Source organism: Mixophyes fleayi, chromosome 5, assembly GCF_038048845.1.
Source record: "Mixophyes fleayi isolate aMixFle1 chromosome 5, aMixFle1.hap1, whole genome shotgun sequence".
Classification (NCBI taxonomy): domain Eukaryota; kingdom Metazoa; phylum Chordata; class Amphibia; order Anura; family Limnodynastidae; genus Mixophyes; species Mixophyes fleayi.
The window spans coordinates 42413167-42440658 of record NC_134406.1 but is presented as its reverse complement, the minus strand read 5'-3'; the positions used below and the strand labels follow the sequence as shown (position 1 = coordinate 42440658).

At 38.2% G+C, this 27492-nt stretch overlaps 1 protein-coding gene across 9 annotated transcripts in view; it reads right to left on the bottom strand.

Moving 5' to 3' along the window:
- The window catches only part of DIP2C (disco interacting protein 2 homolog C), a 382732-nt gene that overhangs the window by 94113 nt on the left and 261127 nt on the right, over positions 1-27492 (bottom strand). For all 9 annotated transcript variants that reach the window (XM_075212090.1, XM_075212092.1, XM_075212091.1 and 6 more), the window contains 6 exons: positions 27045-27138; positions 24992-25111; positions 22222-22336; positions 11551-11690; positions 4403-4539; positions 2012-2220 (listed from right to left, as the gene is read on the bottom strand). In XM_075212090.1, coding sequence (XP_075068191.1) covers positions 2012-2220; positions 4403-4539; positions 11551-11690; positions 22222-22336; positions 24992-25111; positions 27045-27138 — 815 coding nt within the window. The remainder of the gene's footprint in view (positions 1-2011; positions 2221-4402; positions 4540-11550; positions 11691-22221; positions 22337-24991; positions 25112-27044; positions 27139-27492) is intronic.

Sequence of the window (27492 nt, the reverse complement as noted above, 5' to 3'; positions counted from 1 at the left end):
GGGTCCATAACCAGCCCAGTGCTGGCCAGTTTGGGAAGGATTATGAATAGAACAAGGAAACCAGCAGTATAGCGTCTCCATATTATAATACTAACTAGCTCCCAGTCTGGCAACCGCAGGTCTGGTGCCTCTATTAGAGATTGGGGAAACAAAAAGGCACGGACCCCCGTCCTAGAGACGAAAAGCCGTTTCAAACCCCCGAAACTGGGGGGAGGGGTGGGACTGAGTAAATGAATGAGTGGGAGCCATGGAAAGTCAAATTTGCAACCCTTGTTGTCCCAGCAAAATGTGTATATTACAGTCTTCTACAGTACTCAAAACAACAAGCACACACCCAGATAAAAATAGTACCATATAGCGCCCTTCCCCCAACATACAATCATCATTAAAAATATCATTAAAAAAAAACTATCCTGGTCCTTTGTTTTTGATAAGACCTAGTCCAGCACGGTTTCCATTAAATTCATATTTTGTATGTTAAATTACACAAAGGATTTTGTATTTAATTTTTTCATAAAAAAGAACTATTTGATATGGACAATGTTATCAAATAGTTTTCTGTGCCACTTTGTAAAGTGTGCAGGTTTTGTAATTCATTCTGGTCAGCTGCCCACTGTTCCCACGTAAAGCTCCAGCATAGCTATAGTACAACGCACGCAGGTACGTCTTATTCTAAGTATTACAGCAGACCTGAAGTGACAGCTTGCACCAGGGATAACTAGCACTCACATTTAATGATCTATACAATAAATATACAGATAAAAAACAGTTTTATTCAATTGGGTATTCAAATATAGAGAATAGTGCTGTGTGAGATACTAAAATGTATTTTTTTGCAATTTTGTTCATAGTGTTCAAATAAGATTGCTTTAGAATTTGAGAAAAAAGCTATTTAAATATCAGTAAGATACTAACTTGTATATATACACAAAATGTCAAGAAAATAAATGGATTAGAGAAATCATAAATTACATCTGATTTTTTACATCTGCCCCAATATTTTTGCACACTGTATCTACGTAGACCCATCAGAGTCTGCATGAGATTATTCTACAAAGTGCATGTCAATGTCCGTCTCACAGGGACTGCGATAGAGATCCATCAGTCTGTGTCTCCTCAGATTAAAGTTTATAATCAGTTCTGAGCCAGAAGTAGAAATCTTGACAAAAACGTTATTTAAAGTAAGCTTACAATCCTGTTACTAAGCAGATTTTGGCAAAGGTTCGAAAATATGTAGCAATGGTAGAATTAATCCTTACATAAAAAACAACTGGTTTCAACAGATAATTCAGGATTTTGATTCAAGTTAAGTAGAATTTGTAAGCATTTCCCAACTAAATTCCACTCCTCATTCTGTATGATTTTTTTTTAACATGTAGGACTCTAGTTTTAATTTCAATAGTTGCAATTATAGATATGGTCCTATCATTTCCTAACCTTTCAGTATCTCGCAGACTGTTTTGAAATAGTTTCACTGTTCTGCTCAGTCCTTAGATTTGCTGACCATGCCTAGTTCCGAAATGCTAAGATGTTTAAATAATTCCCAGAGGCACTTTTCTGGTAAGCACGTCACACGTTATATGGTCTTACTGGACCCAGGAGCACAACAACATCCATCATGTCATGTGAACTAAAATTAATAATAATATATTTTTCTCTATTTTAAATGCTCATTTTCAATAACTTATTGCATCTACACAATAAGAATATATTGTAGAAAAAAAAAAATCTAAGGTGTATAAAAAGATAATATTTATTGTACAATTGGTCTCTAGAGATTTGCTCCTGAAAATTTCCATTATTCTGTAAAGATTGGGACTGTTCCTGAAATCAGAACCAGTTTGCAGCTATGGGAACGGCACATTGAAACTATGGATTGGTCACAGGCCAGGAGGTTTGGTCATAGTGGAGGAACTACCTTATTTGGAAGCTAACTTTCATCAGTGAGCCCCTGGCTTTTAAACCCCCTCCTAACTTATTAAGACAATACTGCCGGCTCATTTTCACAAACCTCCCTCTGTAGACAAACTTCATTGGTTCCACAGCCAGTGCCGTTGCTACTATGTCATCCGCATTGTGTCTCCGTCCACTCACAACCATTAGGCCATCCATTTTTCCCACAATGAAGACCAGCCCAGCTGGTCCTATAAATCCAAGCAGGCCAGTTCTTATGAATGGATATTCACTTATGGGTGCTCCCGAGCTGGTCATTGGGAATACCTAAAATGTGAGCAAGAAAAACAGTACAAAATACTGTCAATTTCAGATGTTATCAGAAGTGCAAGTAGATTGTATTTCTTATGGCAACCTCAAGTGTCCTCTGTTTATAAGCTGCATATTATTTAATTACCATCCTTTCTACAGACCTGAAGGGTATTGATCCGTATTCTTCCACTTCACTATTTACTGGTATTTGATGCAGGTAATCCTCTACATAGAAACTTGCAATATCCCTCAACTGGATACGCGTTCAGAAGTTATAGGCAATTAGCAGTGACTATACAAGGTAAACGTCAAGGTGCCTTCTAATATGTTTTTATATTATTATTAATAGTACAATGGGTGGTAGATAAATTAAACTCAAGTTAAAGTAATTGTAATGACCTAACTAGAGCAGCACTAAACAGAGGCAGCAAATAAATTATTTTATGTTAATTTTACTTGTTATTCTATTTATACTCTCATAATGTTTACTAAATACATTATCTTTATAGTTTGCTTCCACTGCTTTTAGCTGTGTATTTATACCATCATTATATAAATAAATAACAATCATGCAGACTTGTTTATTATTGGTGAGCTGTGCTCTATGCAAATGTATCCTTCCGGAGATTAGCTTTATGTGACTCCCAGTTTAAGGAATACCTAATGATATAGATACACGTCTAGAAATCACAGAAACAATAAGTTATTTATTTGGCATTTCCCCAATTACATTACTTTTAGGATTTGATGTATATGTAATTAATTGCAACTTCATGAAGGAAGAGCTGCCTCAGTTATCTACTGGCTTTATTTATGTTCCAGGCATTAGAATTCATATTAGGCTGTGATACTTTGCTGCAGAGCATAAGAATGAAAATACAGAACAGAGATTGCAAATCCTCACAGGTTTTGTGTTCAAGTGCACTGCAAAAGCATTCTCTTCAATTATTAAAATTCACTACAGACAAACGGCTTTAATGGTGAGCACTCAGCAAGCCGACAGCAGAACGGAGATGATACGACCTTCATTGTTTACCTTGCTGTGAGCAGCATACCACTAATTTCAACAGCAGTTAGAGCAAATGCGTATATATTTTACAAATGTTCTATATAACGGAAGTTGTGAGTAATATAGATATAATATTTTTTTAAAAATATTGTGTTTTCGACAGGTGCAACACAACATCTGCTAAAAAAAATGCACTTTAAGGGTTAGAATGCAGAAGGTTATAATGTTATTAGATATTACAGATTTCTGTACTACAGACTTTTTTCAAGGTCAAGAGACAAGGCTTCAGTACCAGTTCTGTCCAGCAGATGGAGATGCAGAGCTCTTTCCTCTGCTGTACTATTTGCTGGACACAGCTTCTAGGTTATTGTAAGGTCTCTCTCTGTATAGCTGGTACATGTATTTATTCATTGTTATTTTATATGATCTGCATGCATAATGCAAAATATTGGAATGTGCAATAAATGTTTTGATAAATTGTAAAAGTGAAACTCCAAGCAGGCAGATAAACCTGAGTTTACTTCTGGTGTGAAATCTATTATTACAATTATATTTACATATCTGTTATTTTCAAAGCATCCATTGTGATGCAAAACTATTTTCTGCTAATACATTATTAATGTTATTTTAAAATAATAACTGTTATTTTCATAAAATGAGAATACTTGAAGGCAACTGGATCTTCATTAAAAACAAATAAATTATTAATTCAAAACTAAATAATGGTCCCAGACCTCATAGACTTACATGTTACAAATAAAAATAACAAACCTCTAAACTATAGGTAAAAAAGTTCCACTGTGTCTTATGGTAAAGATACTAGTTTAAAATTATTTGCTGGGTTGCATAACATCCAATTGGATATAGCCTCTCATGCAAAACTATGTCCTACGAGAGGACCAGTCTATTATGACATCACATATGAAGGTGCCGTTTCATACGGGAGCCAGCATTCATTTGGATACCGTCAGTAGGTAGGTATAGGGTGATCAACTACATTTTTGAATTTTTTTTAAATACTTTATTTATTGACCAATCAGCAAGTGACAGTAAAAAATAACGTACACAAGTCAGTGCAGTAGCGCGTCTCAAACATAATATGCAGAAATAAGTCTGAAAGAAAAGGGTCCAAGAAAGCAGCACTCTAATTATGGCAACTAAGTACGTAACCACAAGTTTGTCACTCACCTCAAAGGTGTTCTTGGTCATACCGGAGAGCCCATAATAGGATGTACCTGTAGCGAGAGCACACACACAAAGTTCTCCTATCTCATCCGTCCGACACAACTGTGGAACCCCGTCAGGTTTCACTGAACACATAATAGCTGAAAAGAAAAATACCACAAAAAAAGATGCCACAAAAAGCATATGAAATCGTAAAGTGCACATCACAATTAATGTCCATAATAAATAAACTGAGGCAAAAAATGAAGACACTAGCACTAGTCATGTAATGATTCAAATAATATATTATATATACACACAGTGTGTCTTGTATTATTCCTTTACATAAAGCCGATTTGTAAAAACAGTTAGCAATGCACCTGGAAAGCGTTTACTTTTAAGGAAAGAAATTTATTTATAAATTCCACACAGTAGACAAAAACGGAAAATAAATAATCAGGGGCCAAAATAAATTTGCCTCGTACAAGTCAGTCAGAGAGCATGTAATAAGCAGATATAGGACAAATATACACAATATGGTGGTAGGATTGTTTTACACTAAGGCTACTGGACAAGTTGAAGTGAAGGAGCTATTGTAAATAAACCAAATCAGCCCCTATTTGGGAGAATTTGTGGGGCTTGTTATTTAAGTATGCAGATATTTTTACATGGTCGAAGAATACCAAATTTTATTTAAGCGTTGCTGCCTAGAGGGGGGATCTGGGTTGTTCCAGGGCTTTGCAACCAAGCACCCTCTACCCAGCAGTCATGTAATGTATTTCTGGTAGAGAAGTCATTGTAGGACCATATATTCAGCTTGTTGGGCCCCTACCCTGGAGTCATGTGATGTATTTCTGGTGGAATTGTTGTAGGACCATATATTCAGCTTGTAGGGCCCCCTACCCCAGATTCATGTAATGTATTTCTGGTAGAGAAGTCGTTGTAGGACCATATATTCAGCTTGCAGGACCCCTACCCTGGAGTCATGTAATGTATTTCTGGTGGAGAAGTTGTTGTAGGACCATATATTCAGCTTGTAGGGCCCCCTACCCAGGAGTCATGTAATCTATTTCTGGTGGAGAAGTCGTTGTAGGACCATAAATTCAGCTTGTAGGGCCCCCTACCAGGAGTCATGTAATGAATTTCAAATTACAATGTTGCTTCTCTTATTTCATGAGATAGCTGGTATGGCTGAAATAAACTCGTTGCAAATGCAATGATTAAGCGATAAGGCTTTCTAGCTGCTGCTGAACTACAAATTCCAGCACACTCCCCCATTCTTCAGTTGGCACAGTGAGCTAGGACTTACCATAAAATGAGGTAATAAAGTAAACAGAGCCATTAATTATCTCACAATAGCCACAAAACAAAGCGTAGAGTTAGAGTTACATAGATTTGTCAGAGTATCCAGGAATGTTTTCTAATCTTCTTTACTCCTAAATAGTCATCCTCCTACCATGCACATTATCCAGTTTTGTTTGACAACATACAACAAAGGGTTGACTTTCTTCTTACCCTATTTGCTGACAAATAATGTAATGACACGTTGCCAGCTAGTTTTATACATTGTCTATAGCTCACATTTACTAATAGAATTGGAGAATGTTTAACATTATTAACATCTGAACAATAAACAGAATGGAGTTTTGTCTATTAATATGACCTCATCAGATCTAGGGACACTTTTAAACTGCTACTCGAGTTGATTTACTAGCTCCTCTCTTGTTCACCAAACATCAAAATACTGCGAAAATACATAAGTAGTATATAACAGACCAAAACTTGAGCATGCAAAATTTGTCAGCTGTTATGACAAATGTAATTCATGTGTACATACTGTAGCCAACCATCTTTATTTAAATACACAGGTGACTCTCCAAGAACTGTCTAACAGACACAACACATTCTAACGCCACAACTGACAACATTCTATGTACGGAGTATAACTCATCAGAAAGTGTATTGACCCATGCTTGAAGGACTCAGAATTAGATTACAATACACATTGACTTGCCGTTTATAAGCAAATATCAATAAATGCAACATAACTATTCCCATATGATTACTTTTTCTGTAAGCCTTCCTACAACTGTAGCTCTCCATGGTTCTATCCCCACTGCATTCCATCCTTACAAAATAATTGCATGGAAATGATTTAGGGGCCTATTAACTAATTATCAGGGTTTTCCCCTGATAATTTTCAATCTTAATGGCCGCTTTTTAGTCCGATTTTTAATTATTCTTTAGCTGGGACATTGGAGTTTTATGGATGGCCACAGGTCTGCTATGCACAGGACTGCAGAGCATATAACTTCTTTTCTGCAATGCCAAGCACGCTTGGAGTAATTTCTCATTATAACCTTCCTATGCATAGAACTCTATGTATAAGGAATTTTCACTGGCACAAGCCAAATATGTAGTCCACAAGCATACCATAATCCAGGATTTGCATCCCTCTACCATGTACATCAAAAACACAGCAAACCTCCAGAGATTTCTAAGAAGGTGGACAAAACTGTACTACAGAATTATTCTACCTCTATGTTTTATAACATTAACTCTCTGCTGCTTTGCAATGTCCATTGAAAGTAAATATATGTTATAAAAGCAAATGAATATTACAGAAGCATTATGCATATAAGGTATCATGTAAAAAGCCTAAGCATGCACACTCTGCAATAGAAGTGCCATTTGCACCTCTTTTTGCACGATTGCACACGGCTTTCCGGACAGCACTTTTCAGGTCAAAATGTTGTATCCTTTGACAGTTGGAGCTGGGCAGATTGGATGGATGCTTGCTGAGTGTGGAAAAGATGAAAGATGACATTATTTATAGGAGATTGATGCTGCATATAGAATTCCATATTTGGTGGTGAACTTGTAATAAATTTTCCTCCCTGCAAAAGGACTTTTTATTTTACAAACGCCCTGAGAGAAAGAAATCCAGGTATCAGTCTACACACACCATGAAAAATATACTCCTACAGCACACGGACATCTATTGAGTTTAAATTCCTTTAATTTTTGATAGCATGTCTGAGCTGAAACCTTGATCAGAAAAGTGAACAATCGCTAACCAGAAATGCTATGCTTGATGCTCAAAAACCGGCATAAACTGTTACATACCTACAGGGGCGTGGGGGGGGGGGGGGGGGGGAACAAAAGGCCAAGGACTAGTATAGGGCTTGGAGCCCCTTTCACTTGTGTTTGGTATCTTGTTTTACAACAGTTGTAACAGTGACTGTAGATAAACAAAGACTCCCAATCCTCTGTGTTAATTTTTGTCAGTGTTTCAGGGCTGCCTCAAAAATTTATTTATACATTATTAAATATTATTATTAATATTACCAATTAGTACAGTAGCTGCTAGAACGATAAACTCAATTGTTAATCTTAAAGATTTTCATTTTACGTAGTCATTAACCTATTTTATATTCAGATTTCGTTGACAGCCTAATCTCATTTGATTGGAAGTATTTTTCAATCTATAGTCACTGCCTCACTGGTTATGGTCTGTGCTATAAATTTAGATTACTCCATCTCATGTTTGTTACTGGACGCACCGCACGAAATTCAGGGTAAAAGTAAAGTGAATAGTTGCTCATCATCAATACAGGCTATTTATTAAATGATTATGGACGCAACACTTAGAGGTTTTTTTAAATAAACAAATCAATCAATCTGTAATAAAACTATACTATAGAAATCTATATTAAAGAACATTTGGTAGTTATACTAAGACGATCTATCATTTAAAATAGTTTTACGAGTTTAGAACAGATACCATGACTTCAGAAAGTAACATGAAGGCTTTTGTGTAGAAGTTCATGGGGCACAAAACACGGTCTTTGCCCACCCAGCAGAAATCATGGGGGTGCAACTGCCCCCTCTGCTCCTACACCCCTGCATACCTACCTAGTGGAGGCGGACATTCTGTGTTGTGAACCAATATTCCTGAGCGCAGCCTATCAAGTTACGAGAAACAAGTGACAGCACGGAGGCTGAATGGTCACCAGTTCCTCATTATCGGACAGCACAAATATTGGTTCAGCTCACAAAATGTGGCAGCAAATAACTGAACTTGTCTCACATAAACAACTAGAGTGCAATGAATTGTGCTGGAATAGTTATATTCTTACGATTCCCAACTTAGAAAAGTAAGCTTATTAGTTTAAGAATTTCCCCGACAAGTTTTTTTTTTTATATATATTTATTTATTTGTTGGTCATTTTGTGTGTTTATATAGAGAAGTATATATACAAGGCAAGGCGCAAACATATGCACATGTATTTATTTGTGCTTTTCATATGTCAAGAACATTTAAAACTAAATTAGGTAAACAATTCTGTTTTTGTTATTTCAAAATTACAGAAAGAAAAGTAAGAGAGATGTTGTACTCCCGCTGGCAGCAAATGAGCTGGAGAGCAGCTGCAAGCAATCTTGTGTGAAGGCATCTTTCACATCATCCACTTTTCCTTTTCTCAACAGAATGCCTTAAACAATGTGGTTAGCTCAGCTGTGCATTTTATCCCTCTGGCACACCCAGGTCTCTGGCCTTAGATGACCAGAGTAAAATATCATTGCAAGGTCCTTGCACATGTACCTTGGCTTAAAGGGAAAGTAGGACGTAAATCTATTTACCATACCCCTACTAGTAGAATGGTGGGGACTGCGGTTACTGGAACCCCCTCAGACTCTGCAATATACAGGAGGAACTGCCTAAAGCATTACCCAGGGAATTAGAAGGAGGGATGGGGTTATCGAATAGATTTTATGAAGACATCCATTAGACAACTAGACCCTTTGAAAAATTCTCCAGGCAAAAGCTGCCTGTAGAACTGAGCTGTCTATTTAATAGTCATCGTGCTCGGGAACGGCAGGACGACCGTGCTTACACATTAGCCTGTTCTTCCACAGCATACTGGGGACACACTACAATCCCTTTAATGACTGCAATTAATATGATTCACGTATTGTCATTACAGATCACATCCGATATTACTACAGTATAAGCACACAGTGGAGGCAGACATTTTTTTTTTGCTAAGTCAATATTAATGAGAATGCAGCTTATCAAATCACCAAGAAAAAAGTGTCTTAAATCTTTGCTAAGGTTTCCTAGTGACGTCACGGGTTCCTGGTGAGCTGGGAGGCAGCATTCTCATCAATATTAACTCAGCACACCAAACTGCTTCCTCCACAGTGTGTAGGTGACAGATGCACTTTACTACTCTGATGTGTAGCTATTTCACGTCACCACTGCAAATGTTCACTGCAGCAGTCACATCCGAGAATTCAAAAAAACGTGTGTTACTGAATGCAATGAATAGCAGTGGGCATTATCATTATATATATATCCTATATAATCTGATTCCCTGTGAATTCTAGCCTTATCTGAAATTCCTTGAGCTCTGAAGAATTTGAATAAATATTTGAGCATATAACTAGCTTTTACTTTATACACAACAGCTTAGTTTTTTTGGTTAAGTGTTCCTTTATCTTCAATGCAGACACAACCCAGAGGTGCACTGTTTTATGTACAAATTACAAGTCTTTTATATCATAAACTATACATTTTGGATAATTTTCTGTGTAATACAAGCACTAGCTCTTCACATAGGGGGCAAATTACCAACTGCCTTTTACTATACAACAATTACAGCCATCAAGAGGTTACGGCCAGTATAGCTATGAGGGGCTTGGACTGATTAGGGGGCCCCCGACACACCACTCCATCTGTCACGGACCCCTGGTTTGTCCAGGCCCCTTAGTCCGATCGCCTGTCCCCCCTCCGCTATGCTGCAGCTCCCGGTCACTGATAGGCTGGGAGCTTACTGCGCGGTTACGTCATCACTGGGTGCCACGCTCTCTGTCTATCAGTGAATTGGGCATTTATTATGACTTGAGAGTGGGGGAGCAGAGCATTTATTCTGATGGAGGGGTGAAGCATTTATTCTGATAGGTGGGTGAGGGAGCGGAGCATTTATTGTGATGGCAGAGGGGGGGATGCGAAACATTTATTCTGATGGTTGAGGAGAGATGTAGAGCATTTATTCTGATGGAGGACAGGTGTGCAGAGCATTGATTGTGATAGGGGAGGGGTGTGCAGAGCATTTATTGTGATAGGGGAGGGGGGTGCAGAGCACTTATTGTGATAGGGGAGGGGGATGCAGAGCACTTATTTTGATGGGGGATGGGGGTGCAGAGCATTTATTCCGATAGGGAGGGGAGTGCAGAGCACTTATTGTGATAGGGGAGAGGGGTGCAGAGCATTTATTTTGATGGGTGAGGGGGAGTGCCGAGCATTAATTGTGATGGGAAGGGGGCAGTGCAGAGCATTTATTGTGATAGGGGAGGGGGGTACAGAGCATTTATTCTGATGGGGGAAGGGGGGTATAAAGCATTTATTGTGATAGGGGAGGGGGGTGCGGAGCATTTATTGTGATAGGGGAGGGGGGGGTGGAGCATTTATTGTGATGAAGGAGGGGGGCATGTATGATGAAGAGGGAAGGGGGGACCTCCCAGAATAATTAGTACAGGGCCCCACAGTTTCTGATGGCAGCCCTGACTATTAATATTGAGTTTCCCACAAAAGTACATTCAAATATTAACTCCATTTTATGTCTCCCTCCTGATAACACCATTCTATTTATAAAACCAGTTTTAATTAAGCCAAAAATATAAAAAAAAGAGGGGTCACTGTATATTGAAAACAATGTGGACCAATAAAATCTCCAGATGGGCGGGTTAAAATGCTGAGTGAAAACAAATGTACAGTACTAAAGTCTGTGTATGAACATAGAGAATTTGTTGTTGCACAGAGGTAAAAACGGCACCATTCCCATCTACATATTCCTTTATCCATGCTTGCTGCAGCAACACAACAGATAAGCTTCAAGACTAAGTGGCATATTCAATTGTGTGCAGAGTGCCTCTGCAACGGGCACTAAGTAATGTTGTCTTACCGCAACATCACGGATTTCCCTTTGCAACCCTATGGAGGGCGAAGGGAAATTTGTCATGTTGCGGTACCGTATTACTGTAAAACATGCACAGCCGCAATGTTCATCCAAACATTGAGGCTAATTGAATATGCCCCTAATTGTTCTAATAGAAAAAAAAGATAAAAATCCTCCTACAGATGCACAAAGTGATAACAACAGTGTCCTTACCACCAGGCATCACTGTCCCAACATCTTGCACGGTAAGTACAGACAGCTTTTCTTCTGAGTCCACTCGAATGACCCCATGAGTGAGTCCTTGCATTGATAACACCCCTCTACCTGGAGGCTGGTTGCTGTCATCAGTCGGCCTGTGGGGAAAACATACAGAGATTATATTAGCTTGTAGTAGTGTTCCAGGCTAGGTGCCCACACAGATAGCAAAGTTCCATGCTTATTTCAACAAATTAAAGGGGAACTCCCACCTTCAGAGAAATCTAATTCCTGACCGATTTATTTATTGTGTTGCTCATGGATAAAACATCAGATAAGGTTTGTGCATTTGATATAACTGCATCTACACAGAAAATGTGGTGTTAAATTTGTTTCTCAATTATTAATCAAATTATGTTTTTCTGGCTTAAGCCATCAAGCCTTTCCGGTTCAAGCATGGATCTTTAATTTATTTTTTGTCCCATCTCTCCTGAAAGATGTACATGGACTTGCTCAGGGCAAATTATACATAAATCAACACCATTTAAGAGCAGCTGCAGCAACAGTAACAATCCGGGTTGTAGAGTATCCCAATACATTATTATTAGTACAATGTCATATTCCCACTGATGATTTCTAGGAGACAATGTCACATTTTGTTCTGCACACAAATCTCAGCATCAGTAATCAGCCAAACTTATTTAAACATTTGGCTTTGCAGAAGCAGCATTGTAATGCTATATGTGGTTCACTTTCCTATATTATGCCTTGTTCCCTATTGTAACGTACCTTACATAGCTCACCTATATTCTGCAATGTGCTGCCAATATTTGGCATTATTTCTGTGCAGGAAAACAGTGGCCTGGTGTCCACTACAGTACTTTTCCTCTAAACAATTTCCAGCACTTAATTCTATTAGTACAACCAGACATTTGATAGCTTCTTATGTGTACATGTTTACATTTAAGTGCTCATTTAATCAAACACTTCTCCAGAATTTACATCCGACAATGTTCTAAATAGAACGCAACAGAAGAGAGATCATTCGTTGTGCTGTCCTGTGAATAGCAGAGGGATACAGGCAAGGGGACCGGTGATCCTGATGCCTACTGTACTTTTAGAGTGGTTTACTCCTGTTTATTTGTGTTTAGTGGCATGAGTGTATACTAGCAAAGTACTCCATTATTATTAACATTTATGAATATCGATGTGCAGCATTCCTCCCGATTGGGCGGTTACTCCGATGTCTGTAGTGGCCTCCTTTCGTAGTCATGAGCAAGGGAAGGTCACAAAACAGGGGCACAGACAACACTGTATCTGTGTGAAGAAATACCTGTCTCAGCAGGAGCAATGACAGCAAGGCTGGATACTAACTAACATCGAGAGACCCACAGAACGGCGAGGAACGCAAAATCACACATAAGTAATATTCAGAATTGTTGTTTAACTTATCAAATGTCACCCAAAATTTAATTTTCCATTTTGGTTAGAGTTATCCTTTAAGTACTTTAAATAGTTACATTTAAAAAGAATTGATAAATTGTTACTGCAAAGAATTGATTAACTGATTTTTTAAAAAATTAATTATTTATAAAGTAAAATAGTTTAAGAAAATAAAAAAAAGTTCCACCTGTTCTATGAACTACATGTGTGTATCCAGAGGAAGGGAAAACAAAACCCCAATGAGACAGCTGTTAATTTATCCTCACTCTGGGAATAGAAAAACATCTTTCTGTAAATGGCAGTGAGATTAATTCTCTGGATCAAATCACCCCAACAATGCTGTCAAATAACCAGATCTGGAAATACCATAGCTTATAAGAAAGGCATCCAATGCATCTTGAAATTTATGTAATGAATTTGTTATTACCACCTCCCAGTCCCCTAGCCTGACTACCCTTACAGTAAAGAATCCTTTCTGTGCCAATGTAGGAAAAGTCTTTCTTCCAGTCAACGTGGATGTCTCCTTGTCACCATGTCAGCCCTTGTTATGAAAAGCTTATTACACAGATGATTGTTTCAACTTTGGATATATTTGTATGTACAAGCTAGGTCCAATGGCCTTTCTTTATAATGTAACCCATCTATACTTAAAGTGTGCCCATTTTCAACCCTCTCAAATTCATGTTCTTACAGAAAGATGTCAAGATCTCAGGTCTTGAGTCATTCCCCTGTTATCAGTTAATGTAATAACACACTAAATACAGTTTCATTCTGTTTTACTAATACAATAACTAATATTTTAGTTGTGCATAACAATCAATATTTCCTAGCTCAGCATGTTTTGTATCCCATTTTAAAATTGCAAAAGAAATTCTCATAATGCTACGGAGATGTAAAAATAACCTGGTTATATATTGTTGCAAGACAAAGGGTTGTACAACAGTGAGTAGGCGTTACACCACAAAAAGTAATTCAGTTTATTGCAGTGAGAAATATCTTTTGAGAAAATATTTTTAACATGAACTAGAGCAATTAGTTTGGATGTTTAACTATATAAACAGTGCACAAGTGTTTGTCAGGAAAGTGGATTGGATACATATTGATTATAAACAGCAACAAGTGGATTGGATACATTTTATTTTACTGAAGCCCAAGGTGCATGACTCCAATCATACTGTGCTAGGGGATGGTCATTTGGGCCCCCTCCAATAGGAGAAGGATCCCTTTCTTCCCCATACTCAGCAGCTAGAAGGTCCTAAAGAGGGACAAGGGTCTTCAGGCCCTCTTTTGCTAAAACTCAGGAGAGACCCTTGACATCCACGACCTTCGGAGCCAAAATGCCCCTTAGGAGGCACAAGTCCCGGCTCGTTTAGACTTTATTGCGAGGGGCCACCTTGAAGCCTTCTCCTGAGCCTGGAACGTTCAGTCTCTCCATAAGGAGAGGCATCCAACAAGTTTGGGAAGAATGATAGCCCATAAGGTTCCTACCTTCCACCCCCAAATAACCATGACACCACACACACACACAGAGGTCAAGTGCAGTGTGTAAAATAAATGCATGAATAAATAAAGTGCCATGTAGGCCCCAGCCTTTTGGCCAGAAACATAATTTATAAGTAATATGTAGGATACTTTTTATAACAAAAAGTTAAATATCAGGTGATTAATGTATTATTTCCTTTAAATGTCCATATAGTTTTCTTAATAAGTAATTTCAATTGAGGAGAAGATAATTCTGGGAAATGCTATTTACATAGCAGAATTTTTGTCAATGCTTTATCGACATGGTTTTAAGGGCATGACATGGTCTTATCAGACAGCCTGTTTCACTCCCTTTTGGGCTCATTAGCGCAAGAAAGGATTTTCTGGCCAGCAAGTGAATATCTCTTGTATTCTTGTTTATTTAGCCATTTGATGGGTGTAGTTATATTATGGCTAGTTCCCTAGTATCTGCTTAGGGTGGGACTTGCCTTGCAGATATACCCTATGGCTGCTACTGGCGAGTTCCACTTAATTTCATATCAACTACATGTTAAAGAATATCAATCAACAGTTATTGCTCACCAGGACAATGAACTGGTATCTATTCCATATCACAGTTTCTATGTGTCTTTACTGGCAGTCAACAAGAGTTGAGCCCAAGTGTTAGAGAAATATTACAAAGATTAGATATGTATTATGCCTCCTACTTGCAGCTTATTTTTGGACCTACAATTTTTTTTTTTGTTGTGTATGTAAATAGGGAGGTCTCTTCTTTCACAATGCAGAATGAGACTTGCATGCTTTCAGTAATTATAGTGCCTTCATTAGGCAGAGGAGTAGCAAGTAGCAATGTGTGTGTTATTTTGGCTCACAGACAGTGGGTTTCTACATGAATATGTTAGTAGTTCGGTATCTCGAGAATACCAACCCACATATTCAAACTTTATAAAGCAGTCATTCTGAACGTATCTTTCTTAATGATATCCTGGAGCTGTCTATTAAATAGAATAAGTTACAAAGAGAGTGCTCTATTATAACGATTGGGTAGGTGTATTGAAAATGATTTGAGGATCACTGTAGTAAAATTATTCTCCTGGATTTCATATTAGAAAATGGTGGGAGGGACCCCAACCTCTCTCTCTCCCCCCATCACCTTCCATTGCATCCACATGCTTTCACTGTACTCTCCCCCTACCACCAAATTCCTCCATACTACCAGTATGTTCCAGCACATGTACCTCACTCTCCCATACATTGCCTCGCTGTTAAAGGTGTGTTTGTCTGAGCAGAGTATTCCACTATGGAACCCATTCAAATTGGGAAAAATGTCAAGCTGTAAATGAGAGGGGCTGATAGCTACAGCTGGACATTTGGATCAGAAATATGGATCAAACTGAAAAAGGAGGGGCAGTAAGTGTTTCTGGATCACTAATAATAACGGGGAGAAAAGAGGACATAATAATGGTAGACGGGATATTGTAGTTGCAGCATATTAACACACACTTACACACCACAGACACGATAAAATAAACCATAGCTGCTTCCATCTCTGAAGAACACCTAGGACTATTGCCTGTCTCCACAATGGAGGAGTCTGCAGAGGCTTCACATATGTTAAAGTCATTTGATTTGATTAGTTTATTTTATTCTTTTCATAAATGAATGAATACATTTAGAACATGTTGCAGTATGTGTAATGTTCTAGCCACAAGATGATCATAATTGCAAAGCATCACATAGTTTTAGAGCAAATCCTAGTTAATGTAAGGAGAGTACAACTACCCACATTAGCCGCACTACCTTGTTGTCCATAGCCCGCTAATATGCGTTCAGCCTGCTGTTTTTTTATAGTGTAAAAAGCAAATTGCCATTCAGTGTGTGTATGGAATGTATCCATACAACCACAGTCTATGTCATATACCCTACTGATTTACTGAAGCAGTCAGCTCAGCCAGACAGAAATGTCACAGCGATTTTCAAGGATGAGATGAGACATCACTCCATCCGGCTTCACTCTCGAGACGCAAATAGGAAGATAATGCAATTCAGACTGGGTTATGAATGACAATTACATGCAAAACATATCAAGTTACTTAAATAGCCCAGGCAAATGTAGCAGGAAAAAGCATTCAGCATCTTTGTAGGTCTCCTGAGGTTCTGCTGTGTAATTGTTATCCAGCGTGCCAGGAGCTTCCATTCAGGACTAATTATTTGTGTTCTTCTAAACAGGTCGTATGACACAAGTTATTTGGAAATTTAGAAAGCAAGAGGGACCCTTTGCAAACCTTTCTCTGAAAACCTGCAGTGATAAATCTCAATCAGAGGTTAAAGCTAGAGCTGGCTGGGAAATGGCAGTGATCTGAGAAACTGAAAGCCTCCCGGCGTTAATAGAACAAGACAAAATGTGAGAAGAAATGTGACACACACAACTGCTAGCTGTGCTGACAAAGCAAAGATGGAAAGACGGGAATGAGCTATCTGTCCAACAACTGGCAGGCAACAATCTTACCTAAACTCAAGGGCATGACCATGAACAGAACCCTTATCTAATGAGGATATGCACAATTGTGTTCTCCTGTAATATCAGTTGAAATGTACTTTGTGTAGAGAAAATTACAGACCTATATATATTTTGAATCACAGTGTTTTCCCCATACTAGTCCCCTGGACCAACACCGTTTCTTCAATTCAGCAGGGTCTAAGTAATTACAACTACTTTGGACCTCTGCTGGCCAGCTGTGTAATCCTCTATGAGGGCTGATGGAGTCCCTCTGTGGGCATCCAATCAGGAGCAGGCTATCGAGAGCTGTCCAGCTCTCAGAGATTATTACGCAATTTGGCCAGCAGAGGTCCCTATTAACTGTAAGTGCCAGTACTCTGCTGTACTGATCAAGCATCAGAGGTCCCGGAGAGGGTATCTTCTCACAAGATTATCGTGGAAAGGGGAGATATCAAATATAGTGAGAAGGGAGAAACTCACTTTATGTTACACTACCAGAGTTGAGAAAATGTAAGACTACAATTTTATACTAATTTCAATATTTAATTACAATTACCAGACAGTGCTTTTCTACCTAACAAGGATTTCTCAGTTGGTGTTAAAAACAAAAAGGGACTTTAGTAATTACCAGTCCATTAAAATTCCCAAATCACAAGTACCTTGCGGAATCAACCTCCTTGATCTGATTTGCACATAATGCTATTGGCTAAGATGCTGGAGAAAGAAACTAGTTCAGCAACAAATCCATAGCATGCTTTGTATCAGTAGATGCTTAATACACTGATTAATAAGCAAATGTTAGTGGATTGTAAAAGCCAACTTCGTATTAGTAACTTGCAAAATTCTGGGACATGTGATGCTCACTTCTTCAGCCGACATAAAGGGGTTAGAAAGGGAACATAAGTGACATTAAATACAAGGATTTGTATGGTAATAAATCAATAGTTAAAAAAGTAGGGATACACAGAATGACAGATACATATGATATATGTAACATCATATCCAATTCTACTAGAAATATTAAACTAAGATACCAGTCTTTTCATTAAAACACAACTCATTTCTTAATAAATATTTTGCTTTCTAATTAAATTGTGATTTTATCATTTCAAATCCAAGCATTTTACACATTTAAAGTACTCTATATCATTATTTTTTTATGAATGGCTAAAATATTAGTTTCTTTCTGGCCAATTATGATCATCTATTATTTTATTTATTATTTTATTTAGTATTAACACGATCATTGCTCTAGCAAAGCTTAGACAATATAAGACATCAGTAAACATGAAGCTTCTTGATATTTGTGTACTCAAAGTTTAAAATGATTTTGAAAACTTTTTCCGCAGTCACAAAAACGGATTAAATTAATTGCTAAGTTCCCAGTGGTTGAAGCCACATAACCAGAGCATGATAGGGAGCAGTATATTGTGCGGGGGCACAGCTGCCTCAGGCAAGTGATTGTATATTCTACAGGGTATTCTATAAAGCACAGCAAAACTAATCTCTGGGTGATACCAGACGCTGCTTATTCATAAAGGGACAAGATTATGTCCTGTATATTTATGGTGAATTATTATTGGCTGTAAAGATGCAAAGATTAAGCCTGGATATCTAGGGTAATCCCTCTGAACCAGAGGTGGGCAATCTGCATCTCTACAGTTGCTGTGACTCTACAGTCCATGTTGGGACTTGTAGTTTCATCGTCGCTGAGATCCACAAAATGCCTCAACCTGTTCTACACAGAAAGAAACCGGACAATGCAATATTCCAGGATTATCTAACAATGGTAAATGCTGGATGCAGCATTGTGGCATTCACACAATTTGTCAAATGCTAACAGAAATAAAGTTTCTAGTGGTTCAGATTACATGGATTCCCAATGTGTCCCACATTAGCCTTATACCATGGAGTAAATTTATCAAGCTGCGGGTTAGAAAAAGTGGAGATGTTGCCTAAAGCAACCAATTAGATTATAGCTTTCGTTTATTTAGTATATTCTACAAAATGACAGCTACAATCTGATTGGCTGCTATAGGCAACATCTCCACTTTTTCAAACCAGCAGCTTGATTAATTTACCCCATGTCTTTCTATTCTACAGAACACAAGAAAACCCCTTTCCAGCACCACACACACACACACCCCAAATCAAGCAAGTAGAATCTTTTGTTTTTTTTGTAATTTCATATTCCTCAGTTGATAATACAATGATTTGCAAATATTCTTTTATTTTATGCAGCTTTATGAGTAAAAAATAACATTTAAACCCTTCAGATCCTCTGCAAAACTAAGGGTGATCAGTGGGATCTGCAATTACAGATCCAGATGATACAATATGATGCACAGTTACCATTAAGTGTTGCAAAAAATCTGATCATTTAGAAGTCAACCACATTTTTAGTTTTGGGTGGAGATAGGTGTCCTAAAATAAAATACAGAGTTGTATTCACTGGCAGTCTGCGGATCCAGCAATTCCCAAGAAGTGTGTGCTGACTTGTCACAGCTGACATGTAACAAAGAGCTGACTTATAATCCACACCCAAATAGCCTTAAATAGGCTGGTTGGACGGCAGCTAAAACAATATTAGGAAATATTTGGAAACAAAATGTCTGACACATAGATGTTAGTGTAGGACTTACAGGAGGACCCTTGATGGAGGTTGCAAGCTTAAATGTTTTGATAAAAATATTAACTAAAGCCTCATACTGTATTGCTGCTGGATACATATAGATTTGCCATAGTAAGGACAAACACTGACAACTGTGTTTGTTTGTATCCATATAGAGCATTTATATATTGCCTTGCAGCTGGTACCCTGTATGGGATTAACAGACTTTTCCCTTTTCCCTTTAACTTATCAGCTTCACTGCAGCATTTATGTTCAACAGCGTATCAACTCTTAACAATTAGATTATAGTTGCAGACCCCGCTGGGTGCCCTCCTCTGCATGTCTTGCATTCATCATGTAGCAAATGCTGCTGAGAGCTGGGCGCTTTGTACACATGAAGGCAGCCGCTACACAGAAGGAGGCGGTAATCCAGTCCTATTATACAGAGCTGGACGGGGTGCTTCTATTCCTATACAGTGTGGTCCAGTTTCCGGCAGCAGCAGACAACGCTGATAAGTTGAACATACTGAACAACCATTGTGGTAACGTGACTAAAACATTTCTTAAAAGAAAATCCAAAACGGAGAAATAAGCAACATGAAACATTGCAATAGGTGATAACAACAACACAGCAAAACATTGAAAGGAACATTCCAATAAAGTAGAACAATGTTCTAGAGACTCTGTGGCGTGTTTTCGGTGGAGGGGTGAGGGGTATAATCAGTGTTCTCCCCAGCAAATATTTCCCGGGTGCTCTACCCGGCTGTTTTTACCTGCCACACTGCTCTTGGAGCCCAAAAGAGTCTTATTATAATACAATAATCCATTATTTCTCTTACTAGAACAGACACTATGTGAGTACTACAGTCTGACCAGTCCTGGCAGGTGTGGGCAATAATCTCTAACATTTTTCAGTATTAGACTGCACCCACCCAGCTGTTTCTTAATGCCCCCCCCCCCTAGCTGTTTCTTAATGCCCCCTTCCCAGAGCTGTAGCAGAGATTCAGCTGATCAGCACTGGAAGACGTTATACTAAAGGTAAGCCTGTAGCTTTGTTTTATTTCATACCGAGCACGCAAATGAAAGTTTTCTAACACCCGTTCAGGATCAATTCCTCCCCCTATATACTTGTCCCAAATACTTCGAGATAGACTTATCTCAATCTTTGGAATTCCCAGTGATATGTGTTCCCCCTACTTAGTCATATCTCTCTGATATAATTCTCACAATTACATTTATAGCAGGGGCTGTATGTGTGAGAATTATATATTGCCTTTTTGGAATTCTCACTTCTGAAATTCCTGTTTGCCCCTGAGACAGCAGAAATCCAATGTTAGATGTGTAACATGCAACAAGTAGCGATCATATGTGTGAGCAAAATAACGCAGAACAGCAGCAGTGCTGGACATAATGTCAGAGATAAAGCACATTTGGATTGATATTCAGATAAAGTAACACCTTGAATTCAGAAGGGCCCACGCAGCCTTGCAGAGGATGAAGTCATGCAGAAAACTCCCCATGTGAGATGAGAATACAAAGGAGAGTTCACTTGTAGAAATCGCACAAAACAGATGATCATCTTATCTAATATAGGCCATAAACAATGTATAAGTATTCAACACATCGTATGTTCATCTAGTATCACAATGAAAAAAGTTTGAGAGGAATGTTCTGTTTAACACAGGCCTTCTACATTATCATTATCGCTTTCATAACTGAATATTTATTAAGCAGCAAATAGCAGGTCCATCATGTTTATTATTAAACCCCATTGAATTTATCTATAAAGTGGCAAAAAGCTACTAATTACAGCCATTTCTAACATTTCTTAAATGAGGGAACATACCCTAGATCCAAAATTAGAACAATGTGAATTAGTTAATTAGGACCTTTAACAACTAATTGCTGAAGGAAACCATTATTTTTCCCTCAACTAGAACCACTGTGGGGGTCTAACGTTGGATCCCCAAAGTTTGGGTAATACATCTGCCAGATCCTGCAGTCGCTGTATTTTCCGGGCTCAGGTAAAAAATAACTTACTTGACATTCCCAAATGCATTGCACCACCTGGGCACATATCATTCCAAGAACTAGGGGCCTGATTCATTAAGGATCTTAACTTGAGAAACTTCTTATTTCAGTCTCCTGGACAAAACCATGTTACAATGCAAGGGGTGCAAATTAGTATTCTGTTTTGCACATAAGTTAAATACTGACTGTTTTTTTTCATGTAGCACACAAATATCAACTTTAAATATCAGTGTACAAATAAGCTATCAAGTATTTGTGTGCTACATGAAACAACAGCCAGTATTTAACTTATGTGCAAAACAGAATACGAATTTGCACCCCTTGCATTGTAACATGGTTTTGTCCAGGAGACTGAAATAAGAAGTTTCTCAAGTTAAGATCCTTAATGAATCAGGCCCTAGATCTATACCTATCTTGTATTTTATTCTGTACCCATTAATTTGTATTTGGCATATTACCTAATAACGCTATATAAAACAAAGCTGATAAGGCCATGATGGAGTGGCTAGACACATAGCTTGTCCTATCGTTTAAATAAATTAGATTTCATTGAAACAAATTTTCATTGAATAAGGAAATGCCATCAATATTTGATACCATTTTATTAGACTGAATACAATACCTCCTTATAGCCACAGTAAGAGCCTCTGGTGAACTGGCACAAGGACAAATGACTTCTTGTCGCAGGCCTTTACTTTGGAAGACATTTAGGAAAGCGTCACAAGAAGAAATGGACCCTGGGGAGAGAGAGTGAGAGGAGGATGTGATGATAAACTTGCATGAAGCACTGTGTTTGGACAAGATGATTTAGAACTTTTTAAAGAGCAGTGAGGACACTCTGAATAGCTCATCTTCAGACATATCCGGTGGCATTCAAACACTAAGAAACAAACTATAAACCAGCAGCTCATTAGTCTCTGTCAACCTCATAAAAGCCAAGCTCCAATGCATTTCCCTCTTGCAGTCATAAGGACAAAACCCAACAACACTTGAAAATAAAAAAAGATACAACGGGGGAATTCATTCAGAATGAAGTGCCGCGTACATTTATTATACGTGACGAATGCCACGGGAGCTATTCTGGGACATGCGATGCTCAAATAGGGCTCGACTACGCATATAGTTGTTACCTCCCTCCTGAACGTGCAAGAAAAATTAGAGTGATCAAGTCCTATTCCAGGCACAACGAATCTGCCCCAAAGGCATCGATTGTGCGCTGCGTAGTGTAACTTGAGTGGGCTTGTCACAGTGGTGTGCAAGTCAGGGGTAGGCAACCTGCGGCTCTCCAGGTGTTTGTGAAACTACAAATCCCAGCATGCCTTGCCACCTATCTGCTGGTTATGTACTGGCAAAGCATGCTGGGAATTGTAGTTTCACAACACCTGGAGAGCTGCAGGTTGCCTACCCCTGGACTAAGTAAATGAGCTACAACTTGAACTGTATAAAATGACAACGTTACCTCCTTAGACAGTCAATATATGTAAAAAGAATTATCCTCTCAAAAATAAATAAATGACTGATTGCACACTCATTTTGTATAAACTATGCTTTAAGTATGTTTATGTCCATTAGTTACCTGCTATATGTGTTATAGCGCTGACTGCTCCAGCTCCAGGCTTTCCATTTGTCCCACGTCTTGGTTGTACCCTATTATGCTTACAGTAACTGATAGAGCTCCCATGGGCTCATTGACATCTATAGATTAGTATAATGTGACTGCCATTACACTACCACATGCTATCACAGGATCTGGGAAACGTACAGAACCTGCAGCATCTGAACATATTGAACGCTATTAGGATCGTAATGAGTGTAAATGTTGTGAAACCTAATTAACACTAAAGGAGGGTAGACTCTTTAATTACATTAGTTTTAGAATGTAAGCTGTTCTGGGCAGGAAACTCCCAATCCTGCCTGTTACTACCACACAGATTTCCTCATATTCTCTACTTGTCCCTCGTCTGTTCCTTGGCAAGGAACTTATACAAAAATACGTATTTTGGATTTAGTTGTATTAAAAAAAAAAAGTGTTCAGAATGACAAGAACATTCCACCATTATGCACTGGGGAATTTTCTCGCATATACTTTTATTTTTGCAAATCAAAATTCCTACCTAGCTTCTTTAATTTGTTAGATACATTCTCTATGACAGTATATCTACAAGCTGACATTTTCTTCATTGTCTACCAAAGTTGCAATGCAACCAACAGTGTAGGTTTTACGTCAATCTTTAAAATGATACATATTATAGTGTATAGTTGCAAAATCTTTGGCAACAAAAAAATACAGATTTTAATATTGTGATTATAGTTTCCGCACCCTTTCACTTGATTCCCTTTTTTTTTTTCTTTTTTTCTTGTAACTCAAAAGAATTTTTATTAAATTTTCCAGAGAAAAATGTATATACAGACAATCAATTTCAAATGACAGGTAAATGCAATTCATTAATACTTTTTAAGGCTTCAAAATATCATTGGCTCATTAGGCCTTAAATGAAGCCAGGTGAAGAGTTGAATAAATGCTCAGACACTTCTACCCTCCCAGGATGTTGGGCTCCTCTAAGCAGCTGACTGAGGACTTAGATAAAAAATACATAAATAACATATATATGTGTGTGTTACAAAGCAGGGGAAGGAAGCTGTATATCAGGTACATACGGATGTTATGGTGACCATTCAGACTGTATATGATGGGCATAGTGGAAAGAGAAGTGTAAATGTGCACAGTAATTACTTATTGTCATCCCACCGATGCTAAATATTTACCTTCACTGTACACCAACTATATCCCCTTTACTGTAGCGTGCATGCTATACATCACACAGTGTTTATGCTTAAAAAATAACAAGAACGCTGCACAGTCAAAATATTTATTACCTCTCCCCTTCCTCCATTCCCAGACTAACTTATTTTACTACTAGACAGGATGTCACGGTTGCACACTAGTGAGCATTGCCACCTTACAAGGAGGAGGCCTTGGGTTTGAGACCAAGTGTTATCTTCATGGCTTCTGACTAAACTGGCCTAGTGTATGCGTGTGTGTGTGTGGTGGTGGAATTCTATTGCAATCTCCACTGAGGTAGGGACAGATGTGAACGAATAAACATTCTCTTAGCTTGTACAGTCCACCTAATATGTTGGTGCTATACAAATAATAATTATAATAATATAGTAAAATATAATTATCTTGCAGCAGTGGTTCAGAAATGGCTGCTACTACTGGTGGCTATGCACTGCTGTTAGGGTCTTTACTGTAAGAGTTTCCACTTGCAACCTCTGACGCATTTTATGGATTCCGGCGTTCCACCGCTCTCCTGCCAGCAATAACCAATTATAATGTGCTACACACAGGCAGAAGTTTGTAGAATTCTATAAGACTCAAATGTACTTACAGGGATTTGCTCCATCAGCCACAATCAACATGCGTAAAGCGGAGAGGTTAATGTCTCTCTGATCCCGATGTGCAACCAGCGCCCAGTGCATATCCCTTGACTTGACACATGCAACTTTTGCTTTAAAAAAAAGAAGAAAAAAAAGAAACCCTAAAGCAATCTGAAATATTGAAAGACTTTGCAAACCATGGATAAAACTACGACAAAAAATATGCCACACTTGTAACGCAAGGAGAGAAATATGTAACACATAAAAATTTAATCAGAAAAATAAGTGCTTGATACCGTGTAATAATAGAACTGTAATATTATTTATTAGGTTTTTTTAAACAAAGCATACAATATACAATACAATATTAATGGAGTGTACCCAGAATGTTGCTCAACAGGAACTAGAAACGGCAGATCATTCTATCTGACCTTATAATAATGACACACGTGCTGGAAATCCTGGTCTGAGTCCCAGTGTAAGCTTTTTTTTGTTTACCAAAGACAAAAATTCTTTGTCTCTCTATATATAAGGCGACCGAAATACAGGCTCAATTTGTCAGGTGAAATGTTCACTGGTCTATACAGCACTGCATAATAATATATACAACACTACATGCTTCGCATAACAAATAGTAAAGACAATAGGATGTACTAGTCTGCGAGGGCATCATATGACCTAGTGCCTGTGTGGGATTTTCTTATGTGCTTGTGACAGGAAAATCTTGAAATCCAAGCAAAATACCTTATTATCCTTCATTTCATTGCTAAATTAGTACTTCTAGGACTGGAAAACATGGTGGCTCACTTGGGTGGCCATGTTGGATTGCACACATAATGTTGGGGATTGATCATAGTTGTCAACCTTTGAAGATTGGTCTCCGTGAGTCTCGGTGTGGAGGTGGGCGGGGTTCCATTAATCGCCTCGCCTCTGTGATGTAATGACACAAACCCGTCATTTTACCACGGGGCAAAATGATGCGATTCTTGAAATCTGGAGTCTTGAAATCTACCCACATCACTAGGAAGTGGGCAGATGCAGGAGAATTGTCAGCTCTCCCGGGAGTCTGGGAGACCTACCTGGATTTCAGCAAGTATATGATTGATGGGACAAGTCATTTAAATCTTCCTAATGAACAATTATGTCACTAAAGCTTCAAGTGCATCCTACAGAAGATCAAAGCTGCTAAGTGGGAAATCGTGTGAATTTCATTTTCCACCTGCTGTCGTCCTTCATGCACACAGGCCTTCTTCCTGTCATCTAACACAAGATGCTGGTTACAGCAATATTTATCCATAGTCTGTCAAGGGTTTGCCTTAAATATAACAGGGGTCTCTACAACATACTTCCCACCTAAATAAATAGTCTTCAGGACTGCTGTATAATGAACGTAAGATGGCAGTGTACTGCAGTGCAGCTGGACATTGGCAGACAGAATGCTGGACATTAATCTACTTACGTTCCCACAAGTGTAAAACACTAAGGGAATGTAAGTGGGGAGAGGATCTGTTTTTGGAGTAGCCTGATAATCAGATAAGTACAACATTCCACTGAGTCACCTCCATTGTGGTACCAGAACAACACCACACTGACACTGACTGTATGCTATCCTTCTATAAAATAGATCCAAAGTACTAACCACTGATTCAAAACCTGGACAAGCCATGGGGCGATGCTAGGGGTGCATTGTAATTACATTTTTTGCATGCAGGAAATACTATCTGCTTTTGCATGTAGCACACAAATAAAGAACAATTTTATTTATATAATGTGATTTAGATTTGAGCCCCCAAAATCTATCAGCCAACTTTTAATTTGACCCCTGAGAGACAAAAACATGGTTTCGTCAAGGTACAAAATTGCACCTGTCTATTGGGTTTACTCCAAAGTCTAAATGAAGCCCTATTGGTAGTTAATATTACTAAAAATAGGGATAGCCTATAAAGGGAGCACTGTAAAATAGTTACTTTCTGAAGACTGGCAATCTATCACTCACACCTGCCTCTCTGGATGTAAATACTTCTGTTTTTAGACAAGTGAAAGAAAAATAAAGTTCCGTCTTACCTTTATACTGGCAAACTTTCTGTATCCACGATAAGGGATTAACCTTCATGAGAGAGTACGGAATACTGATCACATGCATCATGTTCATCACACTCTGAAATCAAAACACAGTGATCCTTGATTACGAAAAGGGGGAGAAAAAAAGAAGTAAATGATCTTTCAGGATAATTAATCCGTACAAACAGCAATGCTAATTTTCTAATTTAATTTTTGCCTTCTCTAGGCATTTTCACAAGTGCTGTAAAAGTTAATGATCATAATAATTTAGAAACATGAACATTTTAAGACGAGGTGAAGTGCTCAGCACATTATCTGCTAAATATATGACATAAAGCCGTTACCAGGAATGTCCTTGTAAAGCTAAATCTGAAACACAACATTATCCAGGCAGACATTTATGGAAGATTTTATCAGAAAAATAAACATTTAAAGAAAGCTTAACACGCAT